Source organism: Motacilla alba, chromosome 13, assembly GCF_015832195.1.
Source record: "Motacilla alba alba isolate MOTALB_02 chromosome 13, Motacilla_alba_V1.0_pri, whole genome shotgun sequence".
In the NCBI taxonomy this organism is placed as follows: domain Eukaryota; kingdom Metazoa; phylum Chordata; class Aves; order Passeriformes; family Motacillidae; genus Motacilla; species Motacilla alba.
Window position 1 is genome coordinate 3,592,346 of NC_052028.1, and position 26,000 is coordinate 3,618,345.

The 26,000-nt window shown below is 38.4% G+C and overlaps 1 protein-coding gene across 2 annotated transcripts in view; it reads right to left on the reverse strand.

Moving 5' to 3' along the window:
* DOCK2 (dedicator of cytokinesis 2) overlaps window positions 1–26,000 on the reverse strand; it is a 161,370-nt gene that overhangs the window by 119,027 nt on the left and 16,343 nt on the right. For both annotated transcript variants that reach the window (XR_005258503.1, XM_038149792.1), the window contains exons 8-25: window positions 25,319–25,473; window positions 24,634–24,715; window positions 23,999–24,134; window positions 23,405–23,480; window positions 22,377–22,453; window positions 21,928–22,053; window positions 20,657–20,781; window positions 18,134–18,232; window positions 16,654–16,726; window positions 16,475–16,578; window positions 14,153–14,336; window positions 13,953–14,050; window positions 12,893–12,982; window positions 12,554–12,654; window positions 9,967–10,101; window positions 7,633–7,741; window positions 1,186–1,256; window positions 816–922 (exon numbers count right to left, since the gene is read on the reverse strand). Coding sequence is in view for 1 of the 2 variants with exons in the window: in XM_038149792.1 (XP_038005720.1) it covers window positions 816–922; window positions 1,186–1,256; window positions 7,633–7,741; window positions 9,967–10,101; window positions 12,554–12,654; window positions 12,893–12,982; window positions 13,953–14,050; window positions 14,153–14,336; window positions 16,475–16,578; window positions 16,654–16,726; window positions 18,134–18,232; window positions 20,657–20,781; window positions 21,928–22,053; window positions 22,377–22,453; window positions 23,405–23,480; window positions 23,999–24,134; window positions 24,634–24,715; window positions 25,319–25,473 (1,948 nt within the window). In the remaining variant the exon portion in view is untranslated. The remainder of the gene's footprint in view (window positions 1–815; window positions 923–1,185; window positions 1,257–7,632; window positions 7,742–9,966; window positions 10,102–12,553; window positions 12,655–12,892; window positions 12,983–13,952; window positions 14,051–14,152; window positions 14,337–16,474; window positions 16,579–16,653; window positions 16,727–18,133; window positions 18,233–20,656; window positions 20,782–21,927; window positions 22,054–22,376; window positions 22,454–23,404; window positions 23,481–23,998; window positions 24,135–24,633; window positions 24,716–25,318; window positions 25,474–26,000) is intronic.

Sequence of the window (26,000 nt, forward strand, 5' to 3'; positions counted from 1 at the left end):
TCACACACAGCACTATTTGCAGCCCACTGTTGTACTGTCAAGTTCCTGGAGTCATTATCTCTAAGCTGTCAGAAATTGGAACTCATCTGAGGAGTCCGTGTGCCTTTCAGGTTCTGAAGGTTATCTACACAGCCAAAAGGTGCAGAGAGAGAAGCAGCCATCCAGTCCACAGGAGAGGAGTCAAAACACTTGACACTGAGCTGAAACTAATCATGTAAAACTTAGTTACTCTGATAGGATTTCTTCAGCAAAAATTCACTTCCTGTGATAATATGAAAGAAAACTGAGCACAATGGTGATAAAGGCATTTCAGTATCATTAACACTCCTGAGAGCTGAGAAAGACACTAAGTTCTGTAGAGGGTGAGAAGCATTGTAATTCCTGTAAGTGGAAATGCTGCATTGCAGCTCAGTGTACCACAGCACAGTCAGATATTTTTTTGCCCTCATCCCAGGTAGAGGCCTTATACAACATCTGTGTTCACAAGGTTTCACTTCCTGTTCCTATTCCATTATAGACCTTAAAGTGGGTTGAAAGGGTGTATAGCTCACCCACCTAACCGCTATAACACAAGAAAACCACACAAAACTGTTCCTCTGAGCCCCACCTGTTCCTTGCTCTAGGCCAGCAATCACACTTTGCACAGCTCTTGCCATCCTGTGGAAAGAGCTGAATCCCCTCCAGAGCCCAGGCTCCTGGCATTCACACTCTTTCACTCTTTGTTTCACTCCATTTCAAACGTGAATTGCACAACATGTAAGCCACTGAAAATGTTCACACATTTATTCGAAGCCTCACAGGCATTTTGTATTTACCTTGTTTTTTAAAAAGGTTGCTGCGTACGATTTCCTTCATGGACTGCACTTTCTGCTTCTGCAGTTTCACTGGTGGAATGCAAGTGTAAAATTCATATAGGAGTTGGCTGCATGAAAAGGAAAAATGTCATAAATACCATACAGATGAATTCATCAGGTGCTAATAAGGACAGAGAGACAGAGCAAAACATAACATATTTCTAAACATTTATCACTTTTTAAGACTTATATTTATTTATCTATCACAAATATTGACAAGAGACCAGTAACAAACTGTCTTGATCAGTAGGAACTGGTGTAGCTTTGTGGAACTAAACTGATATACAAGAATTAACTGCTGACAACTAGGAAATGTTCAAGAGTGACTCACCTCAGTAACTTGGCATCAAAAACCATTTCAACATCATGAAGAACTGATGGTATGTACTTCAAGGCAGCAACCTGCATCGACAGACAGATCATGTTAATCCTGTGTGTTTATACATGCACATGAACAGCACAGACCACACCACTGAGACACAAAACAAACTGATAAACTTGGACTTCTTTCCCCAGGCTGAAGTTTTACATCACATTTGAATAAATTTCGTCACAGAATTGCATATGCTGAGGACATACAGAGGAACTTAACTACCATAGCTCCAAGTGGATCTGACTCTCTTTGCAAGAGTTAGACCAACCCAACCTGTGAAAGGGTCCAGGCTTTGGAGCTTATCTCCTTGCAGACCACTAAAAGTGTCATTATGATGCAAATAAGTAAACCAGGCACGGATCAAAGCAGGAGCTGTATCAATTCCATGCCAGAAATGTGCCATGCAGGAGGCAGAAGTCAGGGTAGCAGTCGCCCACCCCCGCCAATGCCACCCTTCCGGAATAGATGAAAAGGAGTGTCATGTCCCTGCCCAACCATCTGCAGCCAAGCTGTGGGGTGGCTTATCTCCTCCTATCAGTGCCTATTGAGACAGCATAGTGGCATAATCAAACCTTACTCTGACAAGGCTAAGAGACAAGTTACTCTTCTTACATGGACAAGAAAACTTCATCAGGCAATTTCAGGCTCAAAATCACCACTAGCACTTAAGGCTAATATGCATAAAAACTGACTTGCAGTACTTTACTTCACTGTGGAGCTTTAGGGTATAAATTCCTACCAACATTTTGCTAAAAAACTAAATTACAGTGATGTGAAGCCTTGTATTACTGATTATTCTGATTCTTTTATTACTTCTATCTGATAGAAGCCTATCTAGGTTCAATATTTCTTTTACCTGTACACAGAAAGCTCCCTGTTTAAAGCTTAGTCTCTTTCTTGAGAGTAGGGGCTTTGAAGACAATCAGAGCACAGCTTTCTTTGGCTCTCTTTTAGACCTTTTAAACACAATAAAACTATAATTTTATTTGTATGAACTTCCACTGCAGTAGCCAATTAAAAAAAACCACAAAAATGAATTATGTCTTGATTGAAAAAGAGAGATTAGTCTGCAGCATGAGCGAATACAGTATTTCAAAGAGACTCAGTGCTGGTTTAGGACACCTTCAGATAAAGTCCTTCTCCTGCAGATCTCATCCCACACTCATACACAAACCTAGAAAGGTTAAAGGAGTTGTTTAAAAGCTGTTGCAACTTAGTTGATTGTACCTTCTACTGATCTGGGGGAATCCCTGGGCTATTTAAAGCACCCAAACAATCACCTGTGTTGGCTGGGAACTGCCTCCAGCTTTAATTCAAACAGGTGCTGCTCCGTGCTTTTCAAGCAACAGATACTGCTTGAAGAGACTGCACAGCAGCATCTGAATTTCATTTTACAGCAGTTCACAGGTACTGTGAAAGATATTTGATAAAAGATAGAGCCACCAGTGGCTACAAAATATTTCAAGCAGTACTTCACTGACACCTGGGTTATTGTGCTGTCTGACTTTCACATATTCCCTGTTCTACACTTGCATAGGAGGGAAGGATAGAGATGCAACCTCTCTGCAGATCCACAGTTCCAGCTGAAGTACAATAATGAGTATATCCCCTGCACTATTTTAGACTCCCAAGTTTCATTTGCAATAATTGCTTCAAATGATGCACTATGGACACAATTGAGCACTGCCCTTAATGAAGCCATAAAAATCTCCTAGTCAGCAGTACAAGATGTTCTGCATTCTTCAAACCTTAAGAGATTAGGTTTTTAAGCAGGATACAGATAAACCCACAGCACTGCAGAAAATTATTTCTTACATATACAATGTACAGTTAAATTTATTTTAACCTTTACTCCTGACCAAGCTTATTTTTAGCTGCCCTCTTTTTGCAGCATTACATTATACATATTCATGAAATTCGAGTACCCATGAGATGAAAAGTACATTCGAAGAAATCACTGGTGCTCTGTTTCTTAATCTAATTTTACTGGCCATCAAGGCAACTTTAAGAAGTTCCTGTGCCATCCCCCTTTGTGCACCACAAGCAAAGCATCACTATCGGGACCTTTCTAGGCTTGCTCTCCCTTAAGAAAAATGTACTGAGATGCATCAAGTCCTTAGAATCTACCGCAGCTGTAGGGTGGATCAAAATTGTGTGGGGAAGAATGAGAGAAAGGCAGCAGCTTCATATTCCATTATTTTTCATATTTTTCAATGCCACAGACAATTTCTTTTTCTAGGTTTCAATGACCTTGAGAACATGTCATCTAAGGTTTCTGAAAGCACGCACAGCACAGGGAGCTGTGTTTTCTCAAATCAGTGCCTAGGAGCGAGCTGGGGAGAGCTGACATTTGCAGCAGACAGGACCATCTGCAGGTCAAACGTGGTGTGTCAGCTGGGGAACAGAACAGTTGGGAAGGGAGCAGGGGCTTGGTTTGTAAATTAAAGTTGAGAGCACAAGCTGGTCAATGAAAGGGCACACTCATAGATTACAAATCAGAAGTCAACAGTAGGACAATCTAAAAAACATATAATCTGAAATTTAAAAATCATTCATTCAGTTTTATTCCCAGAGATAGAGGGTGATTTAAACAGACACAAAACACATCCACTAAAAATGATGGTTTTTTTTTCCCTGACTGCTCAGGCAAAGAATAGAAGGTACTGATACCTCCCCTATTCCTTCACCAAACTCTTTGCAGATTCTGGAGACTGATTTCCAGGTTTCCAAATTTCAAGGATTCTGTCCCCCAGAAGTACAGACTTAATGAAAAAATCTCTCTAAAATCTACAAAAGTCATCAGTAATGGCTACAGAAAAGCAACTGATAAATGCAACCAAGCTGTAACATCATCCCTGCCAAAAGGAATTAAAGAAAGGTTTACATCTCATGCCTAGAAAGGCCTACCACTGTAAGGACAGTGTAATTATGAACTAATTGTTTTAAATCATTACAAGAAAAATCTGGTAAAAAAACTCTAAAAAGGAGGAATCCTTACCCTACAGCTGCACCTTGTTTCTTGTACTGGTGAATTGAAACCAGTCCAACCTCTACCCCAAGGGCCAGCCTTGCAAAGCACCAGGACCTGTGCCCAGGCCCCTCTGCAGTTCAAATGGCTGCTCTTAAACATCAGCACAGTAGGAATATTGAAATTATAATCCTAATTGTAGTTTATTTACTTCATACAATGCTGAAGCTGAGAAGCATTGTCTGCATCTTTAAACAAAAAAGATAACTTGACCAACTCCAGAAGATTTTTTTAAAAAAAGGCTAAAGTGTATTAATATGTACATTTCCAGTTTGCCAACAATAAATTAACAATTCAGTCTTCAGCTCTTCAAAGCTTATATAAACAGTACTCAGAACCAGATATCTGCCCTTCCCAAAGCTCAGGCACTATAGTAAGACAAAGTCTCAACCCACTTCAGTCAGCTTTACAACAAGGACTAAAAAGAGATTTTTTACTTTTTGTAAATGTATACAGCATTTAACAGATCAGGAAGTAAGATATCACTCAGTAGATAAAGTTAAATTGAAACAATAAAGTGCTTCTGGCACAGATGAGGCTGTTCCATATAACACATTATTTTATAAAAAATCTTTTCCTGAGTGAATTAATTTTCCACACTGTCTGAGGGTGATTCTATCAGTAAAAACAACTGGGAAATTACTACTGGCTAGAATACCAAGTTCCAAATTTAAAAAAAAAAAAAAAAAAAAAAAACAGAGACAAAAAAAAAACCCTTCAGGTTTCAAAATAGTTATTTAAATAATCTACAGTTAAACCTGATACGTATGTGGACAAACAAGGATGAAATAAGAGTTAAAAATTCATGTTCAAAGGCTCTGAAATATCCTGAAAAACCCAATTTAACTTTTGTCAGGGCTCCTAAAACTTTCTTCTCTGATATCTTCAGACCATAATCTACTTGAACACATTCAATTGATCCTACCAATCTATGTTCCACTTATCAATGATAATTCCAAGTGTGACAGATTTAAGCCAGTTTTAATATTCTGATTGTTCCTGTACTTTTCCAGCAAACTCTCTGAACTTCCCCCTCTGGGTACCCAAACTGTAACATCCATGGAGTCCCGTGTGTCTGTAGAATCACTGAATAACCACCTGTCCCTTACTCTGCAAAGTTAATTTGTACTACTACAACATCCATCATTGTCATCTCAAATTCCCCCAGGGAAATCAGTGTTGGATTTAGGCAGAGACAGATTTATGGATTTCTTTCTACTACTCTCTCCTCCCTCCCTGCGGAAATTATCTCCATTTTCTGGCCTGCATCCACCTACCAGAGTAGGAGTCTCAAGTGTCAGCACTGAAGTCTCCTCCAAGCAGGCACAGAAATACTGTTCCCTGCGAAAGCTGGGGCTGCCTATGGAGTTCATGATCAAGTGAGAGGGAGTGCTAATTTTATATTTTTTGCCCCCAATTAACTTATTTCCAGCAGCCAGCACTAAACTACTGAGCAGCTGGACATTGCTCCTTCCATGCCTCTCCTATCAGAATTTTGTAACATTGATACAGTAGTTTTTATTTATTGTACCTAAAGCAATTTCTTTGTAGGCTTCTCTCAGAGACACAGCTGTGTGAGTCATTAGTATTTGGAACAAGAGCAAAGTTATGCTATAAACCAGAATTTCACATCTGCCATAACAGGTTCCTGCTAAAAAGAAGTTTTTCAGTACCTTATGCAGATTTAGAGACCCAAAAGCCCACCAGTGCTTCAGGATTATGAATAAATGGGACCCATTTTGCACAACTGATGGCACTCATTAGAAATCAAAAATGTTGATTTTCAGTATGGAATTGATCAGAGCACAACTGTTTAATAACTAGTCTGTTCATGAAACACACTAATGTGCTCTTTAAAGTTAGTGTAGATTTCTTTCTATTAGTCCTCCTCAGAGATGCTCAGCTCTGTTTTCAAGGTTCTGCTGTTTCTGAGGAGCACCAATCAAGATGCCATGAATGTTTGCCAGTCAGGTACAACACTGGGAGCTGGCATGAAACACGGAAGGATGGAAATGAGGCACAGTCACACTCTTCAGTCCATGCAATGCTGTGGTGCCACTGGCACTACAACCTGCTCTGAAACACTCCCAGCAGCCCTTCAGGTGCACTGCTGCCCCTTGCACACCCAGAAATTGTTAAGGAAGAAGTTTCTGTGAGCCTTTCTTGTCGCTCTCAAGAAGAAAGTGTCCTGCTCATCAGAGGAGACCCAGCTGGACAATCCCACACAGCCCCTCTGAGATCAGGCAGGGCAGAATGCAGGGATGTGACACACTCTCCCCAAAGAGCTCCAAATCCTCCAAGAGCTCTTAATTAGTACAAGTACCATAAGAGCAAACATTATTATATAAACTCTTTCAGTATAACTTTAAAGAAGCCTTTTTTCTTCAGAAGTTTCTCCTGTTTCTGATGCAGTATTCAAATGTGTAAACTATTCCCAGGAAGGCCCCTACAGAATTATCAAGTAACAGAGTATCTGATTGATTTTTAAATGCATTTAGAATATTTCTGTAACCATGGTATTATATAATTAACTTGGTATTTACTTTCTCAGCTCTTTTGCAGTTGCATGTTAAACACTCCATGCAAAGTGCCAGCTGATACAAATCTCAACATCAGCCACCTGAAGTTTTATTCAACACAGACTTTTTCATGGGTTTCCATCTCTAATCTGGGTCATATCAAAAGGAATCAAAACACAAAAGCAGAGGAAAATTCAAGTCCAATGCATACAATGAGGTTTTAATAAAGAATGTATGAAGCATCAATATTGCAGCTGTCTAATAAAGCTTCTACATTTTACAGAAAATCTTGATAGTTTTTCATCTTCATATAGAACTGCAAATTATTTTATATTAGTGATGTTAATAGCTCCTTGTTTTCTCCTTTTCTTTAAAACCTTTGATTCTGAAGTGTTAGAATAAATGAGATTGACATGAATGGCAAAAAAAAATTCATTTTTTAACAATGTAGCTCCCAAAGATTGAGACAATAAAATTTCTTTTCCCAACGAAGATGGTGAAATCCCTGTTTAGCATTATCTGGAGAAGCTCAAGAATTAAACATTCAGGTCCCAGGAGGCCTTCATGTCATTAGATTGCTTGAAATATTCCAACATCTGTGCCTTGGTTCTTTCCTTGACTACATTCACTGAATTTCTGTAAGTGTATCTTGTCCTGACCTTTTCAAACTCCAAATGCTCCAAATGCTCCAAATTTATCAGATAACCTGCTCTTCCAACAGAGGGTAATTACAAGAAGACATATTGGATACATTTCCCAAGTGTCTTTTCCTCGATTTAAAAAGAACAAAAATAAAAAGGCGATGTACAAAAACCATACAGAAAACCAAATCCAACTGGTTTCTGAGAACACACCAACCTGCAACAAAATGGCAGTTTTATGCTGGCTTTTCATCAGGTTGTTGATGGATTCAAAGAGTCTCCTCATTGATTCTTCAAATTCTGTTTGTTCTTTGCCTTCATATAATCTGTTGAGAGATGCATTAGGTTATCCTTTCAGGTTTCATTCTCCCAAATGCAACAGATTTAACATTAAATATATATTTCAGAAGCTGATCCAATATTATGTACATAGATATTTCCCCAACGGGTTATAACTGCTATTTACTGTATCATGTGGGAATTCTTCAGTTTGAACACTACAATAAACACTTTCAATTGTTTTAAAAGCCTCTAAACCATGACACTCCCCAGATTGGAGCTTATATAAATAATTTTATTTTCAAAGTGACTTACATGCAAAAAAAATTTGTTTTGTTTTTTTTCCTCACTACAACTGAGCTACTCCAGGATATTTTTCACAAATTATGACAATTTCTGTCTTCTGCTGCTGTTGCCACTCTTCCAAGAGCTATTTTTACTGGCCCCATTAACCAGTCTGCTTTTTGAAAAAAGTTTCTATTTGACACTTTAAAAGTGCATTTAAATTGAGCTCACTCCATTATTTCTCCATTCCCTGTTCTAAAGTTTGAATCCCTCAGATTATCTCTCCTGTATTGTTCATATTGGCTCTTAGTACTAAACACTGCCTACATAAAAAGTAAAAACACGGGTGACATGTGAAATTAGTTATGTGAAACAGCTGTCAAGAGTTAAAGAAAAACAAGCTGAGAAAAAAGCCAAGATGACAAGAGAATCCTGAAATGGGAGTAGGATACTGTGAGCTGAGTGTTGCCTCTTCTGCTCCATCAGAAGAGAAAAAATCTCTTTTTAAAGTTATATATTGCAGTGTAATTTGATTTTCTTTTCAACTTGAAATGTAAGACTGCCTACAATAATAATAATTGTCCAGTGAATTTAGAGTTTCAGACCTCTAGTTAAGCAGGAGTAGATAATACGTAGCTGATCACCTGAATATGCTACACATTGCAATAACCTACTTTATGACAGACTGTCTAATGAACACTAAGCTGCAAGATAACATGAGGCATTAAAATGAGGACCAAAGCTCTCCCTGAAACAAACCCCTTCTGCTTTCTGACCTTCATCCCAACATGAAATTTTCCATAATCCTCTGCACAATGCTTCCTTCCCCAAAACTCTAATATACCCTTCTGCCATGACACCCATGATCAAAATATAAGATGAAGTTGAATTCTGCTCTCCTGAGCACCTTATCCATCCTTATACAGCTTTACACCTTGTTTACCTGTATCCATCTATAAACAGTAAGTTCCTAGAGGCAATAATATTTCTAAGGTACTATCCATGGCAGCAAAGTCCTTCTGAATCTGGTACTTCAATCAAAACATCATAATCCAGTGAATAAAATTAATTAAAAAAACTATAAATCTACATGGATTTTTTTTTTTTAATGGGCAGTGCAATATCAGAGAAAAATTGTATTAGAGTACCCATTGAGGACAAGACAGCTAGAGCAGAACCTTCCTGTTCTGGTGCATGGCAGCCACAAACATGACAGCCAACCTACAACTCTCCCTACAGGTCTGAGTCTGCCCTGCCTGACCTCTGCCCCTGCAATCCCTCAGCCACAGAGCAAAGGGAAATCAGAACAAGCTGAAGGGAGAGACCAGCTCAGGATAAATGGAGAAAGGTGCAGCAGAAAGCAATTGAGGAAGTGGGTCTGGGGTATATGAGGAGAGCACAGTTACCAGTGTGTAAATTTTTTTCCTTCCACTTTTCATTTCCTTCGCTCTCCCCTCCTCCTTTCCCTAAACCTGAACACCACTTGTAAACACCCCACCTCAGTTTGCCTGAGCTACACACATCCAGTCCATGGAGTCCTCCCTGTAAATTCCTCAAGAGGAGGTGCAAAACTCTAAATTCAGTGTGACATGGCTGCTGCAATGACTCTGCTCTGTGCTCAGTCTGAGGGGCTGAACACGGTGTTCTCAAGGACAAGTCTCCAGCCTCCAGCCATCTGTTGAGACGTTTGGCCATGCACTGGTCTTAGGCCAAGCCACCTGACACAAAGAATAATCACCCTTTGAAACCTGCTGCTATTACTAAATACATCTCTGGAACTTACACTGAGAATCAGAAAGCAGATTTTTTAATATTCCCTCTACAAATCGTATCAGCATTATTTGTATTTTAAAGCAGTTGCCAGTTTTTATGTTTTATTTCTAAAAATAAAAAACCAGCTCTCTTCTAGAATCAACTTTTTCTGTTTCTCAGGTCTCCTATGCCTGATATTAAACAGCTAATTAAATGCCAATATCTGAGTACTTACTGGGAAAATAATGTCCTTGATCTAACAATGAACTTGAAAACATATTCCAGTGCTTTCAGAGTTCTGAGGATAGGTTCACATTGCTCTCCTCGGCTGGAAGTATCCAAGTATGTCTTCAGAACACTCATTAATTTCCTGAAGTTTAAAGACATTTAAAAAATAATTTTCATTATTATTTATTAATTACCTTCTTTAGCTTCTTTGGCAACTCTAAATATATGTTCGTGCTTGGTCAAGCACATACAAGAAAACAGACTGTGTGTATTTCTGGATTTATGTTGCACAAATTCTGTCAGTATAAACAAATGAGGAACAAATTCTTGTCTGCACAAGCAAGAGAGAAATCTGAAATCCCAGCAGAGCAGCATGACTTCACACAATTCTGGAAGCACCTTTACAGATGTTTGTAATACACATGCGCAAGGTATCGCAAAATATTCCTTCTGCCCACCTCCACTGAGCAGTGATTAAACACCACTGCATGCTCTAATTAACAGCATGTAAATATTACATGTAAATAAAGCAGTACACAACAACATCTGCTTAAATTATTTATTTCATTTAAACACTTCCTTACTCTGTATTTAAAAGCAACTTTTTGCTAAAGACACAGCTGGCTACGAAAGAGCAGAAGTTAATCTAAAACTAAGTCCCTTCATTTGTAGTTATGGAATCATCTTAAGTGATTAAAGCAATACTAATGATGCAATTTTGATCTTAATGCAGCCATAAGACCTAAGATAAGGGTGGTTGGGGGGTTTTTCCTACATCTTTACCAAAATAGAGACCTGCTGTCCCCTGCCCTAAACAAACCAAGCCAGCAACCAACTCTCTGTGTAACTAATACACATCCCCAGCCTAACTCACATTTCAGAACCAAAATGCTGTGCTTTCAGCCTCTCAGCCTCCTGGGCATGACATCCATTGTGTGTTTCCATTTGCTCCTTTTTACAGCTTCTCTGAGTTGGAACAATATCTATCCAACTTGAACGTAGGAGTAGTGCATGTTTAGCCCTCTCAGAGCTCTCTAAAAGCCAGGAGAAGGGATGACTCAACAGGAACTGAATAAATGGGTAACAGTTTGGCCAACCAACCATATCATGACATGGTTATAATATGTCTGGGACACAGTATTTCCTTCCTAGTTAGGAGTTAGCCCACACACACACTTGTTTATTTCATAAATTATTCTGGAACCAGAATAAATCTTCCATGATGCGCCTCGAATCAATAATGCCAAGAAAACACATGATATGGGGAACAATCATAAACATTCTTATTTTGCCTCTACCACATTAAGTCATCAGATACTTCCAGCCAGGTAAGTCTTAGAAATATTTTGTGCAAGTAAGGCTGTCCTGAGAGGTTCTGCACCCTTCCTTTTCTTCTTTCACAGTACTGTAAAGCATTAAATTACGTGTGCTTATTACTGATGGAGTGAGAGAGGATTGAAGAAGAGCACATAGTTGGTGCTTGAGCTTTCTGAGCCCACTAATGCTCACTTCAACTTTACTGAGGTGTGAGAAAGGGCTGATTTTGCACTGCTGCCGTTCAGCTTTAGGAAACTCATGGTCTAGTGCATGATTTTTGTGACATTTAGTGTTGAGTTAGAACTGATGCAAATTCAACACAGATAGTGGAAGATAGCCCCAGCTATTCCAAACCTCCAGCTCAGGTCTTTCCTGTACTATTCATGTTCCAAATTAAAGTTCTGCTTCAATCTGCCTCTCCATTAAGCTGCCAGAACGAGACATCAGGTAGATTAAAAATCCACATCCACTCTCTTCGAGCACATCACAGAGATCTGCATCAGCTGAAGATGTTACCTTCCTTCATAATTCAGTCATTTTATCCTACCATCATCTGCAAAAGCCTATTCTAAATAAAGCAGGGATCCAGGATTAAATTTGGTGTGTAACATTTCTGCAGTTTTCACTCTTTTCTATGAGTCCATGTCTTCCCATCTGGGTGTTGCGTAGAAGCTCCAAAAGTTGAAAACAAAGAAATAAACAAGTTCATCCATTGGCGTGACCATGTAACAAATACTAAAACTCCATTTCACAGCAGGACACGTAACAAATATCAAAATTCCACTTCACTGCACTGAACCCCTCCTGACACAACATCAGACTAAAATGCATATGAAGACTTGACAGCTCCCAAACAATTCTTTTTCCTTTGAGTCTGCTTGATGTGGAAAAAAATGTGGAAAGCTATGTAAATGGGCTAAGGAGAGCCTCAAGTCCTCACCTGAGGCATTTCTCCTTAAGGCCAGGGATACAAATGGAGAGGCTTCACAGCAAAGCATCTTCTGATAAATTTGACAGGATACAGGTGAAATGCTCAGACACAGCAAAATCCAGGTGACAGAAAACAAATGCCAAAGCATCATTTAACCCCAAATCATTTGCTACGGGTTCATTAATTCCACTTATAATCAAATATGTCTCAGAGGCAGATAAGCAAACAGCAGCATCAAAACAACAGTCACCATAAATTACATCAGAAAAGTCACAAGCAGGATTTACTTATTTTACATGATGGTGGAGGTTTAGGAAAGAAGAGAAAGAAGAGAAAACAAACTTACTTGTATGCCAAGGTTGCACTAAAGTGCTGTTGGATGTATGCTTCCAAAACAGTGTTAAAGTGCTGAAACTTACGGTCTGCAATGAGCCCTATGATATAGATCTAAACAGACAGAGACACATTGAGTCACATTGCAAACTTAAATATTCACTTTCTTAAAACATTTCTGGTAATTTTCTATTTAAATTTTTAAAGAAATTTGATTTTCAGTCAATGAGTAATATTCCTCTGTTCTATAGAGACTTAAAGACTGATTCTCTGAACTGCAAAACTTGATAGTTTGTTCAAAATTCTAAGGTTCTTTACTTTGACAAATAAATTCGTTGGTGCTGGTTCTTACCAGTGCATCAAAGACAAGGATGTCATACTCATTACTGTGGGAATGTTCCATCATGATGTTAAACAGGGCATCCAATGTATCCTGGAGAAACTAGAGAATGTGAAAAGACAAACTGATAACCAATTCAACTTGAAAACCTCACAAGAAAATTTTCTGATACCAGACCTGGTTTCCATCAAGTTAGAATTTTACTATCTTTACTGAAGCATCACTTAAATTGAGAAAACATTTCCAAGGGTTTAGGCCCTAGTTGCTTTAGTTTTAAAAACCTGCATCCTTAGACACAAGCAATCAATAATACATGCTTAGCTCAAAGCTTATGGAAAAGATAAGAATATTATATAAATGACAAAACTTGTTGAAACTATGCTCCTTAGTGACACAGATTAGTGGTTGCTATTTTCACATATACATGTTGATTAAAAAGACTTTTCCTGCTTCTGTGATCTGATTCAAATTCTGCTTTAAATCAAAGAAAAGTATCTCACTGACTTGGGACACAAATCTCTGGTTAAAAAAACCCCCACTCCTCTTTCTTCCTCTTTTTTCAAATTTAATTCTTATTCCTTCTCTCTGGAGACATCTAATGTTTATGCTTAAAGACACAAAGGTAATGATATATGCCATTTTCTAAAATACTAGCAACTTTTATTCATATACTCATTAAGTTAAGCAGTGCTTTGTTGGGCACATAACACTTCTTGGATTTAAGATCAACATGTAAATTAATATTAAGAACTGCAAAGAAAGCAGTAGGAATTGTTTGTGATACTTCAGATAGACAAAAGGAAACAGATGGATAGAAATTGTGGAAAATCATCATTACTATCTTCATCTGCTAATAATAATCTTGGAAATCTCCCAGGCCAGCAATAGCCAATACCAGAGAATGAAATTAAAAAGTAGGAGCAAAGCTGGCCAGCCCTGTGAAGGATCCTGCCCAGGTGTTGGCCTTCTTGCTCCCTCTAATGAAGAGCTTTGCTCATGAACTTTGCAAACTAACAAAGGCATCATGTGCCTGAAGAATAACTATTATTAGAATAAGGATTTAAGGATTTACCTTCACTACTTCCTCTCCATCCACAATCTTCAGCTTTTCCAGGTTCTCCTGGAGCAGCTCTGGCTTCATGCGCCACTTCAGGAGACCCAGCAAGCCCACTAATGGAAAATGAACAGACAGACATTACAATTTAACGTCTGATTTATCAACTTGTGCACACGTTTTCTTTCTCAACTCCCAGCTGTTTAGAAGGTACATACCATTCTGAGTTAACTTTGTAGAACAAACGAGAGTTGAAATGTAAAATGAATCTCTTGTGCTGACTGAAAGCCCCCCAACAATGCTTGAGCTCCTGACCAAGGTTGCTCCCTTGTTTTCCGTGTGCAGACGTGTAGAAGGCAATGTCAAATAAGCACCAGCATCCTCCATTTTTTTACTGTCTCCCTGAAAAACAACACACCATTCATTACATATTTCATACCCCTGGATTTATGTCTAATTTAAAATTAGACTTATTTTGTACTTTTGTACTAGAGAAGTAAATAAAACTGAGGTGCAGGAGGGGACTTTGAGGGTTGACACCCCATGCAGAGTAAAAGCAGGAGCCAATCTCTCAGTAAAATGTCAGTGGGTGTGGAACACTGCAGAATATTGAGCATCACCTTGAAGACTGTACACAGGATATAGACAACATGATTATATTGTCTGCACACAACTTAAAAGCAGAAAGCAGGACTGAGTAAGGAAAGAACAGCAGCGCTGTTTTGATATCCTCCTTATAATTTCATACCTGGACCTTGAACAGAAAAGATCAGGGCATGGTAAGATTATATTTTAAATCAGACAGTATGCTGCAGTAACTGAATGACATGGAATATGTACTTTTCAATAGAATGAACAGTACAAAACCAGAGAGCCAACAGAGATTTTTCCCTCCTCTTTTTCATCAACATCTGTGCCACAATCCCACAGATTTTCTGGGTCTTATCTTAGGATTCCCCAGACAGGAAAGAAGTCTTAGACAAAGACAATAAAAATCACGCTCCTCACTGTTTAAAGAACACAGTGTTTCTTTAACAAAACTCCAGAAATTTTCCCTGATGATGATGTCTCTTAAAGCTACAACTCTGTGGCAGATATGACTCAATTGCAGACCTTTAGTCTACAAATGTGGATAAGCAAGGAGCTGCAAAAACCATTTTAAAGTTTTGGAGTTTTATCTGGTTCAGTGACTGCTGCTTTCTACTTTGTATCAAAGAGGCAAGGCTAAAAATTGACTCTAAGAGACCTAGAAAAAAAGAAGCAAAACCTTTATACAGCAAAACACAGAGCAGCATCAACATCTATGATTGTATCAGGCTTGCTAAATAATTACTTCCCAAATATCTGGAAGCAAAATAAACTCTTGACTTCCTTCTTTTGGGACAAATCATATAGACAATGGGAAAAAGATGAAGTTTTCATCCAAAAGTCTCTCAAAAAAGATCCAATGCCTAAAGACAGTTTAAACTTAGGAGTTTTCAAATTACTTATTTTGAAAGGCCAGGTGTATGACTGCTTTAAACACTTACAGCTTACAATTACTGTTTTTAATACTAGAATAGGCAAGCATATGTCAGAAAATCTGTTTCTCACAACCATAAAGTAGGTCATTTCCATTTAGCATTTCTCACCCATGCTGTCACTTCAAAAAAATTACTGAGCTGATGCAGAAATGAATTAGGTGGAATTTCACAACCAACATTAACCACACAGTCCACAATTTTCCTTCTAGTCTCAATATTTTAAATGATAGTTTCAATGAAGAGAAGATAAATAACTATATGCTGCCATTAATCTCTTTTGGCTTGCCTAAGCAACTTGATTTAGTTGCATGCATCTCACTTGGTATTAATGATACAGCAAACTTGTTTACTGAGAAGAGTGCTGAGAAGCAACTGAAGTGTCCTTTGTACTGGAAGTGATTTCTGGTTCTTAGCTCTTGCTAGACTCCATTCTCCAAGAGGAGAAAACAAAAAACAAAACAAAAGAAAAGTCAAAACATCTGTTCCCTGCTTCCTTTGCAAAGTTAAAGATGCTGTTTCTAGCTAGGGCCAACTAAAGCTTTTCTTCACACCCAAAACCAAATTGCTGAAACTTTCAATTTTGTACCTGAGGAACTACGCAGCAGTTTAAAACCATCATTTTCCTAAGACTGCATTCCCAGATTATTCATGAGATAAAGATTCCAAGTGGATCAAACACTTCCCATATCCAGCAAGAGGAATGGTACCCACCCAAGCACAGAGCTGCAGCACAACTTTCTCTATGCTACAGAAGGCCAAAAGCACAAATACCAGTAAAAATAAATCATCTCTCATCTCTGTGCTTGGATAATATCTTTTTGTCATTAAAATTCAGAGCAATATTTACTGACAATGGAACAGAGTACACCTTTCCATTTTGTTCAGATGGAAAACACAGTATCATCTTTGATAGAATAATAAAATCAATCTAGCAGTAAGCAAATACACAATGCAGTCAAAGGCAACAGTGGGAGAAAAGATGTCTTGTGAATGAAAGAAATAAATCTGAGCCCATACCTTTAAGACTAACAAATCATGGATGCCATCATGGAGAGTTGTTCCATCCTCCTTCATTAGTCTTATGTAGGCCATTGCAAAATTCTTCTCTCCCTTATCTTTAGCTGCAAAGCAAAAGACTTTGGGTTGACTGCCCATCAATGAATTAAAATTCACGGAAGTAAAAATTCCCTACTTACACTCCTGAGCCGACCTGTGCCTGAACATGAAGCGCAGATGGATCCTCTGCATGTCCTCAATGGGGACTGCCACCTTTGGTAAAATCAGAAAAGAGTGAGGAGAGTTATGAGGGGTGGTTTCACATGTAATGGCCCCCAATTTTAGAATAAATAAGCCCCACTTCTTCTGTTTCCATGGTGCCTTTTGGAGGCCATTTCAAACTGTTGAGCCTGATAACAGAAGCAATGTGGGGTTTGATCAGCAATGATCTGTTAGACTTTGCTCAAAGTCTGGCACCAGCAAAGAAATGAAGCACAGAATCCAGAGTTATCACACACAGGTGTTAGAAAATAATCACAGTGCAGTCCTACTGCTCACCCTTTTAACCCCAGAAAATTAAACACCCCTGCACTATGCAAATCCCACATTTCAGATATAGAAATTGACAACTAATTTATTAAACAGGTGAAAAGGGTATGAAAATTCCAGCAAAATAAATTGATGATATTTTAGTGATTAAATTAATTGTAAAGCATTGAGGAGAATCACAGGAACTTGCAAGTGCTTTATTCTTATAACAGCATACTTTAAGTCAAACAAGCAACAAAAAAGGCCAACTGTGTAAGGGAAAGCACAATTTTTCATATTATCAAGTTCCTAGTTCTAAAAATTTAAGGATTTGAACACCTTTGTGTGCAATCACAACTTCACAAATCTTACTAAACAATGCCTTAATATTAATGATGTTTTTAAAAAAGATCTGCTGTTAGTGATCCTGTACACAACATTGAATTACAGAATAATTTAGCAAGGAACTAATATAATAGGCAATAAAAAGAATGGGTCAATGTTTTCAAAACAACAAATAAGCTCCTGTTTGAAATCATGCTTCCATTCCCTCCCTGTCCTTCACCATCATAGGTAGCACACCCTAAGGTAATAATTGCAAGCTTGTCATACATATTTATTTTATTTTGTCTTAAAAAAAGCATGCAAGCCTGTCATAGTTTGTAAGAACTGTTTCTGGCAGCTTCTGGGCATATTCCAATCATGGACATTGAAGCTTGATTAGGTAATTATTAGTGTGTCTCTAAAGAGAAGTAAGACAGTTTTTTCTTTTTGAAATCAGAAGAGGAGGTTGGTGTTTTCATTTGGGTTTTGGTTTGGTCTTGTTTGTTTTTTAATTGAAGCTCCTCGTATCCATCGCTTCGCCAAAATAGAACAAATGCAGTATTTCATTTTTGGTGAGCCCTGTTAGGACATAAGGTTGTCTAAGATGATCTCATTCGTTTTGCTGAACAAAACCTACACATCTCTTTCTAGGCCAAATTTCAAGCCTCAATGACCATGTATCTCTAATAACTGATGTATGACTAAGGCTTCATGCTTCAGCTGTAGTCAGGGACAAGATGGTTTTTGGAGGGAAGCTGATACTGTGCAACTTTTCTGTGTGAGGCATTAAGAAATGAAGAAATAAAGTGGGAAGTTTTCACACCATACCTTCAGTGTCTCCATCCATCGTGGCTGCTTGACCTGGTAGTAAACAACGGATCTGTACTCGCTCACGGGCTTGTCCCCTGCTCCCAGGCACACAGCATTCTTACAAAAGGAGGGAACAAACACTGCTTAGTGCCCCTTCATTTGGGTACGTTTTGGAGCAGTTTTGGTAAATTAACTTGAGCTTAACCACAGAGTCCCCAGAGAGCCTCCCCTGAGTCCTGAGCTGGGAGTTCTCAGCCCTGGAACGTGGCCTCCCCTCACGGCTCTGCTCCCCGCCCTCACTGCGGGCTGGATTTGGGTATGGCATCGTCCAAAGTTAAATAATAATGACAGCACCAAGAGAGGGGAAGCGTGAACATGAAAACACTGCATTTTCCAAGCCTCTGAACACAATGGAAATAAACATTTACCATAATCTATGGGTACAGCCAGTGTAATTGCATTTTACAGGACCCACACACAGTGGGCTCTAGAAGATGTGTGAAGAACATAAAATTGACTTGATTTCCCCATCTGATAAATTTAAGTAACCAACATCTCAATTAGCTGAAGAAATACAAAAGGAAAAAAAAAATCTAGCTTCATTATTCTCTTTATTTCTCCATTTATTTTTAAATATTTTCTTCCAGCAGAGTCTCAGAAGCTCTAGGCCGGACACCAGTGGTGACTTCCAAACTGGACAACAATAAACAATTAGAATTTCCCATTCTCCAAAGACTATCTGAACTAGGATAGAGCCAAGTGAAAGACTTCATCAGCTTCAAAACTTGTGGTTTTCCTTAGTGAGTCTGTGAAGACTTGGCCTGCATCTGTTTGCCCTGGCTGACTGCAGCTGGGCTGTACACGCAGAGTAAAAGTTACTGCTGGACAGGGAGGCACCAAGATCCTGATATCTGCCAGACATGAAACCAAAGTCCCTGAAGGAAGCAAACGTTAAATTCTCTGCTGAAGGCACTGATTCAACTAATCCAATCCAGGCTGCACTCACTGCTGCAAAGGTGCAATAATCCTGCTGAAAATCCAGTGAACCTTAAAAGCCTGCTTCAAACACCAGGGTGCCCTGTGACCAGAAGGGTGTGATGCTGGTACCTGAAGATGATTTGTATGGTCTGGTCAGAGGGATTTAACTGCAGAAAGCAATGTCTCATCTGCCTGAGCAGATATTTTTCAAGGTTTATGCACCTACTTGTTTGTCACCTCTGTGACATTCACTTGGAACAAAAGTCCTGTTCCTTGTAACAGTAAATCAAGGGCTAGCTCTGCAACTGGAACTCCTTTGATACCTGAACAGAACCAACCAGTTTCCTGGGTAGTGAACACATTCCTGTTATGAGAAACATTGATATAAATTGATGGGTTTGAAAGCCTATTGGTTTGGAGTATCTTTATAGGCCAAAATGAAAAAACAGCCACTTTTGTTACTACATGCATTCAACAGCATTTCAATGACCTCCTCAAAATTGTTGCTTAAATATATCCAAGGCATATTAGCCACAGAAAGCAGGTGTGACATTTCACCTCAAAGAAAAGGAGACAAAGTCACTTTCTCCTAAGATTTGCAGAAATTCTGTATCTGCAGAACTGAGCATGCATAATATTGAAATGCAAGATTTAATGCATGGTAATAGGTTTATTTCTCTAAGGAATATTTTTGTTTATATGTGATTCGATGGAATACAGAATAGAGTTAACGTCTGTGCATGTGAGTCATGGTCAGGTGCTGTCATAGGTACAGGCACTGTTTTGTAATCAGGGCTAGAATTTGTTGTGTGGACCTTAAACCTTATGTGGGATTAGAATTTTCTTTACTCAAGCTTTCAACTTACATTTTAAGCAGTTGCAGTTCATAAACAAGTCATGAACCACAGTGTTTTACTCCATCTTTATTTTATCTCAAGAATATCTTAATGATTTCACCCTCATGATCCCAACACTATAAAGCTCAGAAAATGACAGGTCAAAAATCCCCCTGAATACCAAACTAGTGACAAACCCTAAGGAAAAGACAAAGGATCTTCAAAATGGGAACAGACAAGCAAAAAGACACTGTAAATATTTATGTTGCATTTGTAATTGTTGTCACTAATTTCATTCTTTGCCATCTACTCAATTCAGTGACAGTGACACAGACTTCCTGGCACAAATGAAGCATTTTTTATGTAGCAGAAATGGTACTTCTAACATTTCAGTGTGCAAATTGCATTCCTCTGGGAATTTCCTCAAGAAAAACCCTAGAGTAAGAATGCAGTAATTGTCAGAATCAGCACTTGCTCCTTGGCACAGCTAAAATAGGTCATTCAATGTTATTCCTTGTTACATTTTATACAAGACTTTTATAGGGCTTTAATAGATTTTAATTTTTTAAAAATCATAAAGCTTATTTGTCACAATATGTCACAGGATGACACAAGGAAATTGAGTTTTTGAATAGTGGTGTTTTATTAAATGTGTAAGTTAAGCCTTACATCAAAAATTCAGCTCATGTTTCTATGCTCCTCATTAGAGAAAAAAAGGAAAACTTACTGGCAACACTTTTCCTTCTTCATCACAGACACACATTATCACTTCTACATTTCTCTGATTTGTTTTATTGTATTTATCAAAATCTCCATACAGCAATGTAATGTATATGTCATTTCTTATGTCTCCTGAAAGAGAAATTGAAAGGTTAAAAAGCAATTAAAATGCTCTGAGAGCATAGGATCAGCTGAACTGCACGAGTACCTGATTGTTTGCTGTGAAACAGATAAAAATGTTATTATTTTCCATCTGAACTTAAATTTTCAGTTCGTTATCTTTGCTAAAGCAAAACTAGGAGGTGAGGAGAAGCAAATGAAAGCTCAGTGTGACTCGATGCAATTCTCGTCCTGCCCCGACACCTGCTGGTGAGGTGGCAAACTTTAAACCTAAACCACAATATTTCCCATCTTGCACAATCTCTAAAACTTGAAATGGACTCAGGCTTTTCCAAACTTCTGAAATGTACAATCCAGGAATTACCAGTGAAAGCATTTGGAAACTCAGAATTCTTCAGCAGCAGACAGCAACAAGATCTGTCCAAGCTTCCCTTTGCTTTTGGTTTCATTCCCTTTATTTACACGTTCTCTGCATTATTAGATTATTACAGCATATTGGCAACTATTTGAGTTCATTTTGGCCAGTTCCATTTGCTACTCTTCTGCAGTCAGAGGAGGAAGAAGCTTTACCTTCTAACTCCCATCAGGAATTTCCCCCAAATATCCAGCTCTCTCTCTGGAGGGAGCTTCCTATTTTAATTCTCTCCTCTGAACGAATCCAAATGAGTTTTAAAAGGATTGAGATTTTACTCGAGTTGGGAAGAGGGAGGATTTCGTTGTTTGTTTTTTAAAAAGGAGCCCAGCAGACAGTGAGTGATTTTGATTGGAAAATATCTTGTCATACATACAAATGAAATGAAGATATTTCACAGTGCTTTGTTGTTATTATTTCAAGGACAGGAATAACTTTCAATAAAAACAAGGTTCATTTAAAATTCAAGTGACATCCACCATAACCTACAAGTTAAGCACAAGGAGATAGGTTTATCCCTCACTGTCTGGATTTTATTTTTCCTGCTTAACTAGTAGAAACGACTTTCCAAGGATTTCATTATTTTGTATAACAATGAAATAATATGGAAAGAAAACTAACCATGAGTGAATTCTAAAGATCCTCTGAGTTAGCCATTACAGAAATCAGTAAGGCAGCAGCTGATGCTTATTAACATGGGGAATGAGAAGAAATCCCTTCCTATCAGAGAACAAAGCACCTCCTACCTGGCATGATTATTTCAGGGAATCCCAGCTTTCTAGCAACAACCGTGGTTCTGTCTACAAGGTGTGGGTAATCCTTTCTAGTCTGAATCACGTCTCCAACCAGCATTTTCACTGTTACCCACAGACCTATGAAGTGCAAATAAAGAAAAAAAAGTTACATTTTTTGGTAGGAAAAGAAAGAAAAATCTGTCTTCAAATGATTGCCTCTTCTACCCACCAAAACAGGGATAAGAATTTGCTTTCCCACTTCCTGCAGATGAAAGTAAAAGCTCTATAATGCAAAATTGTCACTACTAATTTAAATAGCCCCTAAGATTCTTTAACAAACTCATGGTTCCTCAATTCCAGCTTCAAAGCTGACTCACCTTCATGGTGGTACTACAGCTCCAACATAAAGTTTCACAAAAATACTGTGTTACTTAAAATAAAATAATAAAAATGTGCTTTACCTTGTCCACCACTGTCTCCTTTTGATGCAGTGATTTTGCTTAGGAGACTGTGTAGAAAGTCATTCTCTGCCACTACCCTGCAAGAGAAATAGCAATGTCTGCTCAGGAACTGAGTGCTAAATATATCAGACACTATTTAGAACATAAGAGACTAACAGCCTCAGCCTTTGCAGTATTGCCTGATTGTGATATATTCAGTATTTTTATTATCTCTCACTCAAGTGACAGCCCACTCACATTCAGTTGTGTGTACACTGAAGTGAGGAAGATTCAGTCAGCCACCAAGAATGGCGTTTTGTGACAGTGACAATGTGAGTGCACTCACCAACCTGCCACTCCAGCTCAGTCCACTTTCCCTGACAAACAGCCAGATAAATGAACTTGGAAATTTTATCAGCTGCTTTTGAATTTAGAAAAAAATTCTCACAGAGCAAACCTGTTGGGTCAAATTAGAAACAAGTGAAATGGTGTGTCATACCTGAGTCTTTTAGAATTAAATTTACTCTCCACAGTACATAGCAGCAGTCCAATGTAGGACACACAAAGTTATTTCCAGTATTTCCACTGGTATCTCTGCATTTGATCTGTGAGCATCACATTTTTAGGCAGCTGCTCTGGTATTTCTTCTGAAGATAGTATATGATAATTCTGTTACTTTTTAAAGGAAACACAGATTTTACTCAGATTTTTCTCAAATTCTAAACAGAACCAAACTCATAAAATAGTAGTTATCCTTGCTTGTAAATCTCACTTGTAACTATTTGACGTGGGTTTGTGAAATCAGACATGATACCAGCTGTCTGAAGGAGCCCATTTGTGGAATAATTCATTAATTTAATGTGCTGTGGTACCTCTGCAAGCCTTAAATGCCATTTAAAGTCATACCTAAATAATTAGCACTATTGCAACATAAAATTTTTAAAGGAAAACTCTCTTATTCTTTAACCATTTCACAGATTGTTTCAGGAACAGAGATAGATAAATAAATACTTTCACATATTAAAAAAAGATATCTATGACACTCTTACGGATGAAAGGGAATGAAATGCTGCTTCTCTTCATCGCTTTCAGATTTTCCTTTTATGATATCTGTAATATCCATGACTAGAAGAATAAAAGAAAATTCATCAGAACATAGAAGAGCATCTCAGAATATCTTCTCTTATCTATGAACATTGTGCCTCAAGGTAAATGTGGATTTTCCAGCAGCAGGGCTGGGTTTGTGGGGCAGAGCATTTTGTGCAAAGCCCTCACTAAAACCATGCTGCTGTGGAGAGAGAGGGAGAATTCAGAAAAACTTGGGAGTACAAGTATCAGAGCTTTGGGGACATAAGCACTGACTTTATTTCATCTGCAAAGGCATCTGTTATTGAATTGGTTCAGTGCTTTCACTCCCACAGCTTGGCACTCTGTGAATAATTAGGAAATGAAATTCAAAAGTGGATTTTGGACTTGAACTAAAACGTCCATGTAAGTGCAGTCTTTACAGACTTCAAAAAGTACAGAAACCAATTGATAGAGCTGATGGGTATTCCGACTCATCTTGGTAGAGACTTTAATAGTCCAGGGCTGCAAAAATCACTGATATGTTGGTTCAACCATAGCACAGGAGACACCAGTACCTGCCACGCCGAAGGGCCGCCGCAGCCCTTGTGTGTATTTCTTGGAGTTACTGTCCCTCAGGTCCATCCTGCCCACTCGTACTATCTGGCAAACTAAATAAATTTTGTCTCTGCTAAGGTCTTTATTTCCAAGATCCTAAGATACAAACAAAAAAGAACCATGGTGTTACTTGGGTAAAAAGCAAGTTGTGAAATTGAAACAGGAGCTGCAGCAATAAACTGAATCTTAGCAATCACTGGGGGGAAAAAAAGTAAACAAAACCAAACAAACACCCAAAAACTCAAAAAATTAAAAAATCTGAGCACATCAAAAGGAGGAAAAAACAGACAGTTTAAACTTTGATAAAAATATAAGGTAAGATAAAGTGACAGAATAATAACAATCAACAGATACAGCAGATAAGACTAAATAAATCAAGTCATCAAAAAATTCATGAAGCAGCAAAGTGATCTAAAGAAAGGCCACTGAATCATTGTCACTGCCCTGAAGAACGTAGTGACTTGTCACCTTGCTCTGTTTCTGGGATTACCTCTCCCTTCTTCATCTTGATTGCTCTTTATGAGATCTGACAGTGAGCACAGAGAGGAGAATGTCATTTGCAAATACAAAGGGAAGCAAACTGGAAAACACTTACTGTGAACACCACTTTAAGATTGTTGAGCATATCAATTTCCTTTGGAAAGCCTCGACTCCCCCATCTCACCAAGTAGTTCTCACTGTTTGGAAGATAAATATCTCACTGTCAAGGGATTAAAAAATTCTCCCTTTACACAGTACAAAAGTTGCATAACAGACAGCCTGTGGTGATGATTCAAGTCTAAGACCAGACTAAAAAGACAAGAAAAACACTATACAAGTATCACCAGTAAGTTTTAAAAGAGTGACTTGAACATAACACAAATGGGCACCTTTTTTTGAGGCAACTTTACCATCATGATAGTCTGTTTGATGGGAATACTCAAGAGAATCTTAATCTACCCATAAATTTATAAATTTAATTCTTTTCCCTCTCCTCCCCCTTCAGAACTTTACTCCAAACACCACAATATTTCCCATCCAGAGCAATCTCTAAAATTTGAAATGGACTCAGGCTTTTCCAAACTACTGAAATGGTCAATCCAGGAATTACCTATGAAAATAATTGAAAACTCAGAATTCTTCAGCAGCAGACAGCAACAGCATCTGTCCACGCTGTGCTTTTGGTTTTATTCCTTTTGTTTACATATTCTTTGCTTTACTACAGCACATTGGCAATTAATTGAGTTCATTTTGGCCAGTTCCATTTGCTACTCTTCTGCAGGCAGAGGAGGAAGCTTTACCTTATAATTGTTGACTTCTGGGGGTCGTACAGGGACATAAAGAGCTCTGCATCCTCTCCAATTCTGCAGACAAAATTCCTCACAAACACATACAGGCTGTGGGTGGGGGATGAAGACAGCCGGGAGTACGATGCATAATCTGGCTGGTCCTTTGACTAATCAGGAGGAGGAAAATCAGTTAATAATAACCCAGGAATTAAAATGCTGCTATACTACAAGCAATTTTACATTAGGTATATGTAATAGTTAAAATTGAAAAGGAGACCAGGGAGTTGGACTTAGTAATTATCATAATTCTCTTCCACATTGAGCTGTTCTGTGACTCCCATGGCTTAGGCCAATTCTTCAGCCAGTAGGCAATGATGTAAAGGGGGAAATATCCCCCCCACTCTTAAAGGAAAGAGCAAGTATTAAGATGTCAGCACAGAGACAAACCTACAAGCCTGAAGGAATTTATTTTTGAACGCAGTAGGCTGCAGCAGAAGGCCTATGATCCACATCACAGAGGGGTTGCAGTGTGCTAGAGCAGTAGCAAAATGAAGTCAGTCTCTTTGAAGAGGAGACAAATAACATGCTGAGATCAGGACACAGCTGAGCAGGTTCACTGCCTCAAAAATAGGCTCCTGAATTCTTCTTACCTCCCATCTTAACCATCAAGAAGCAGCTTCTTAACATTTCTAAA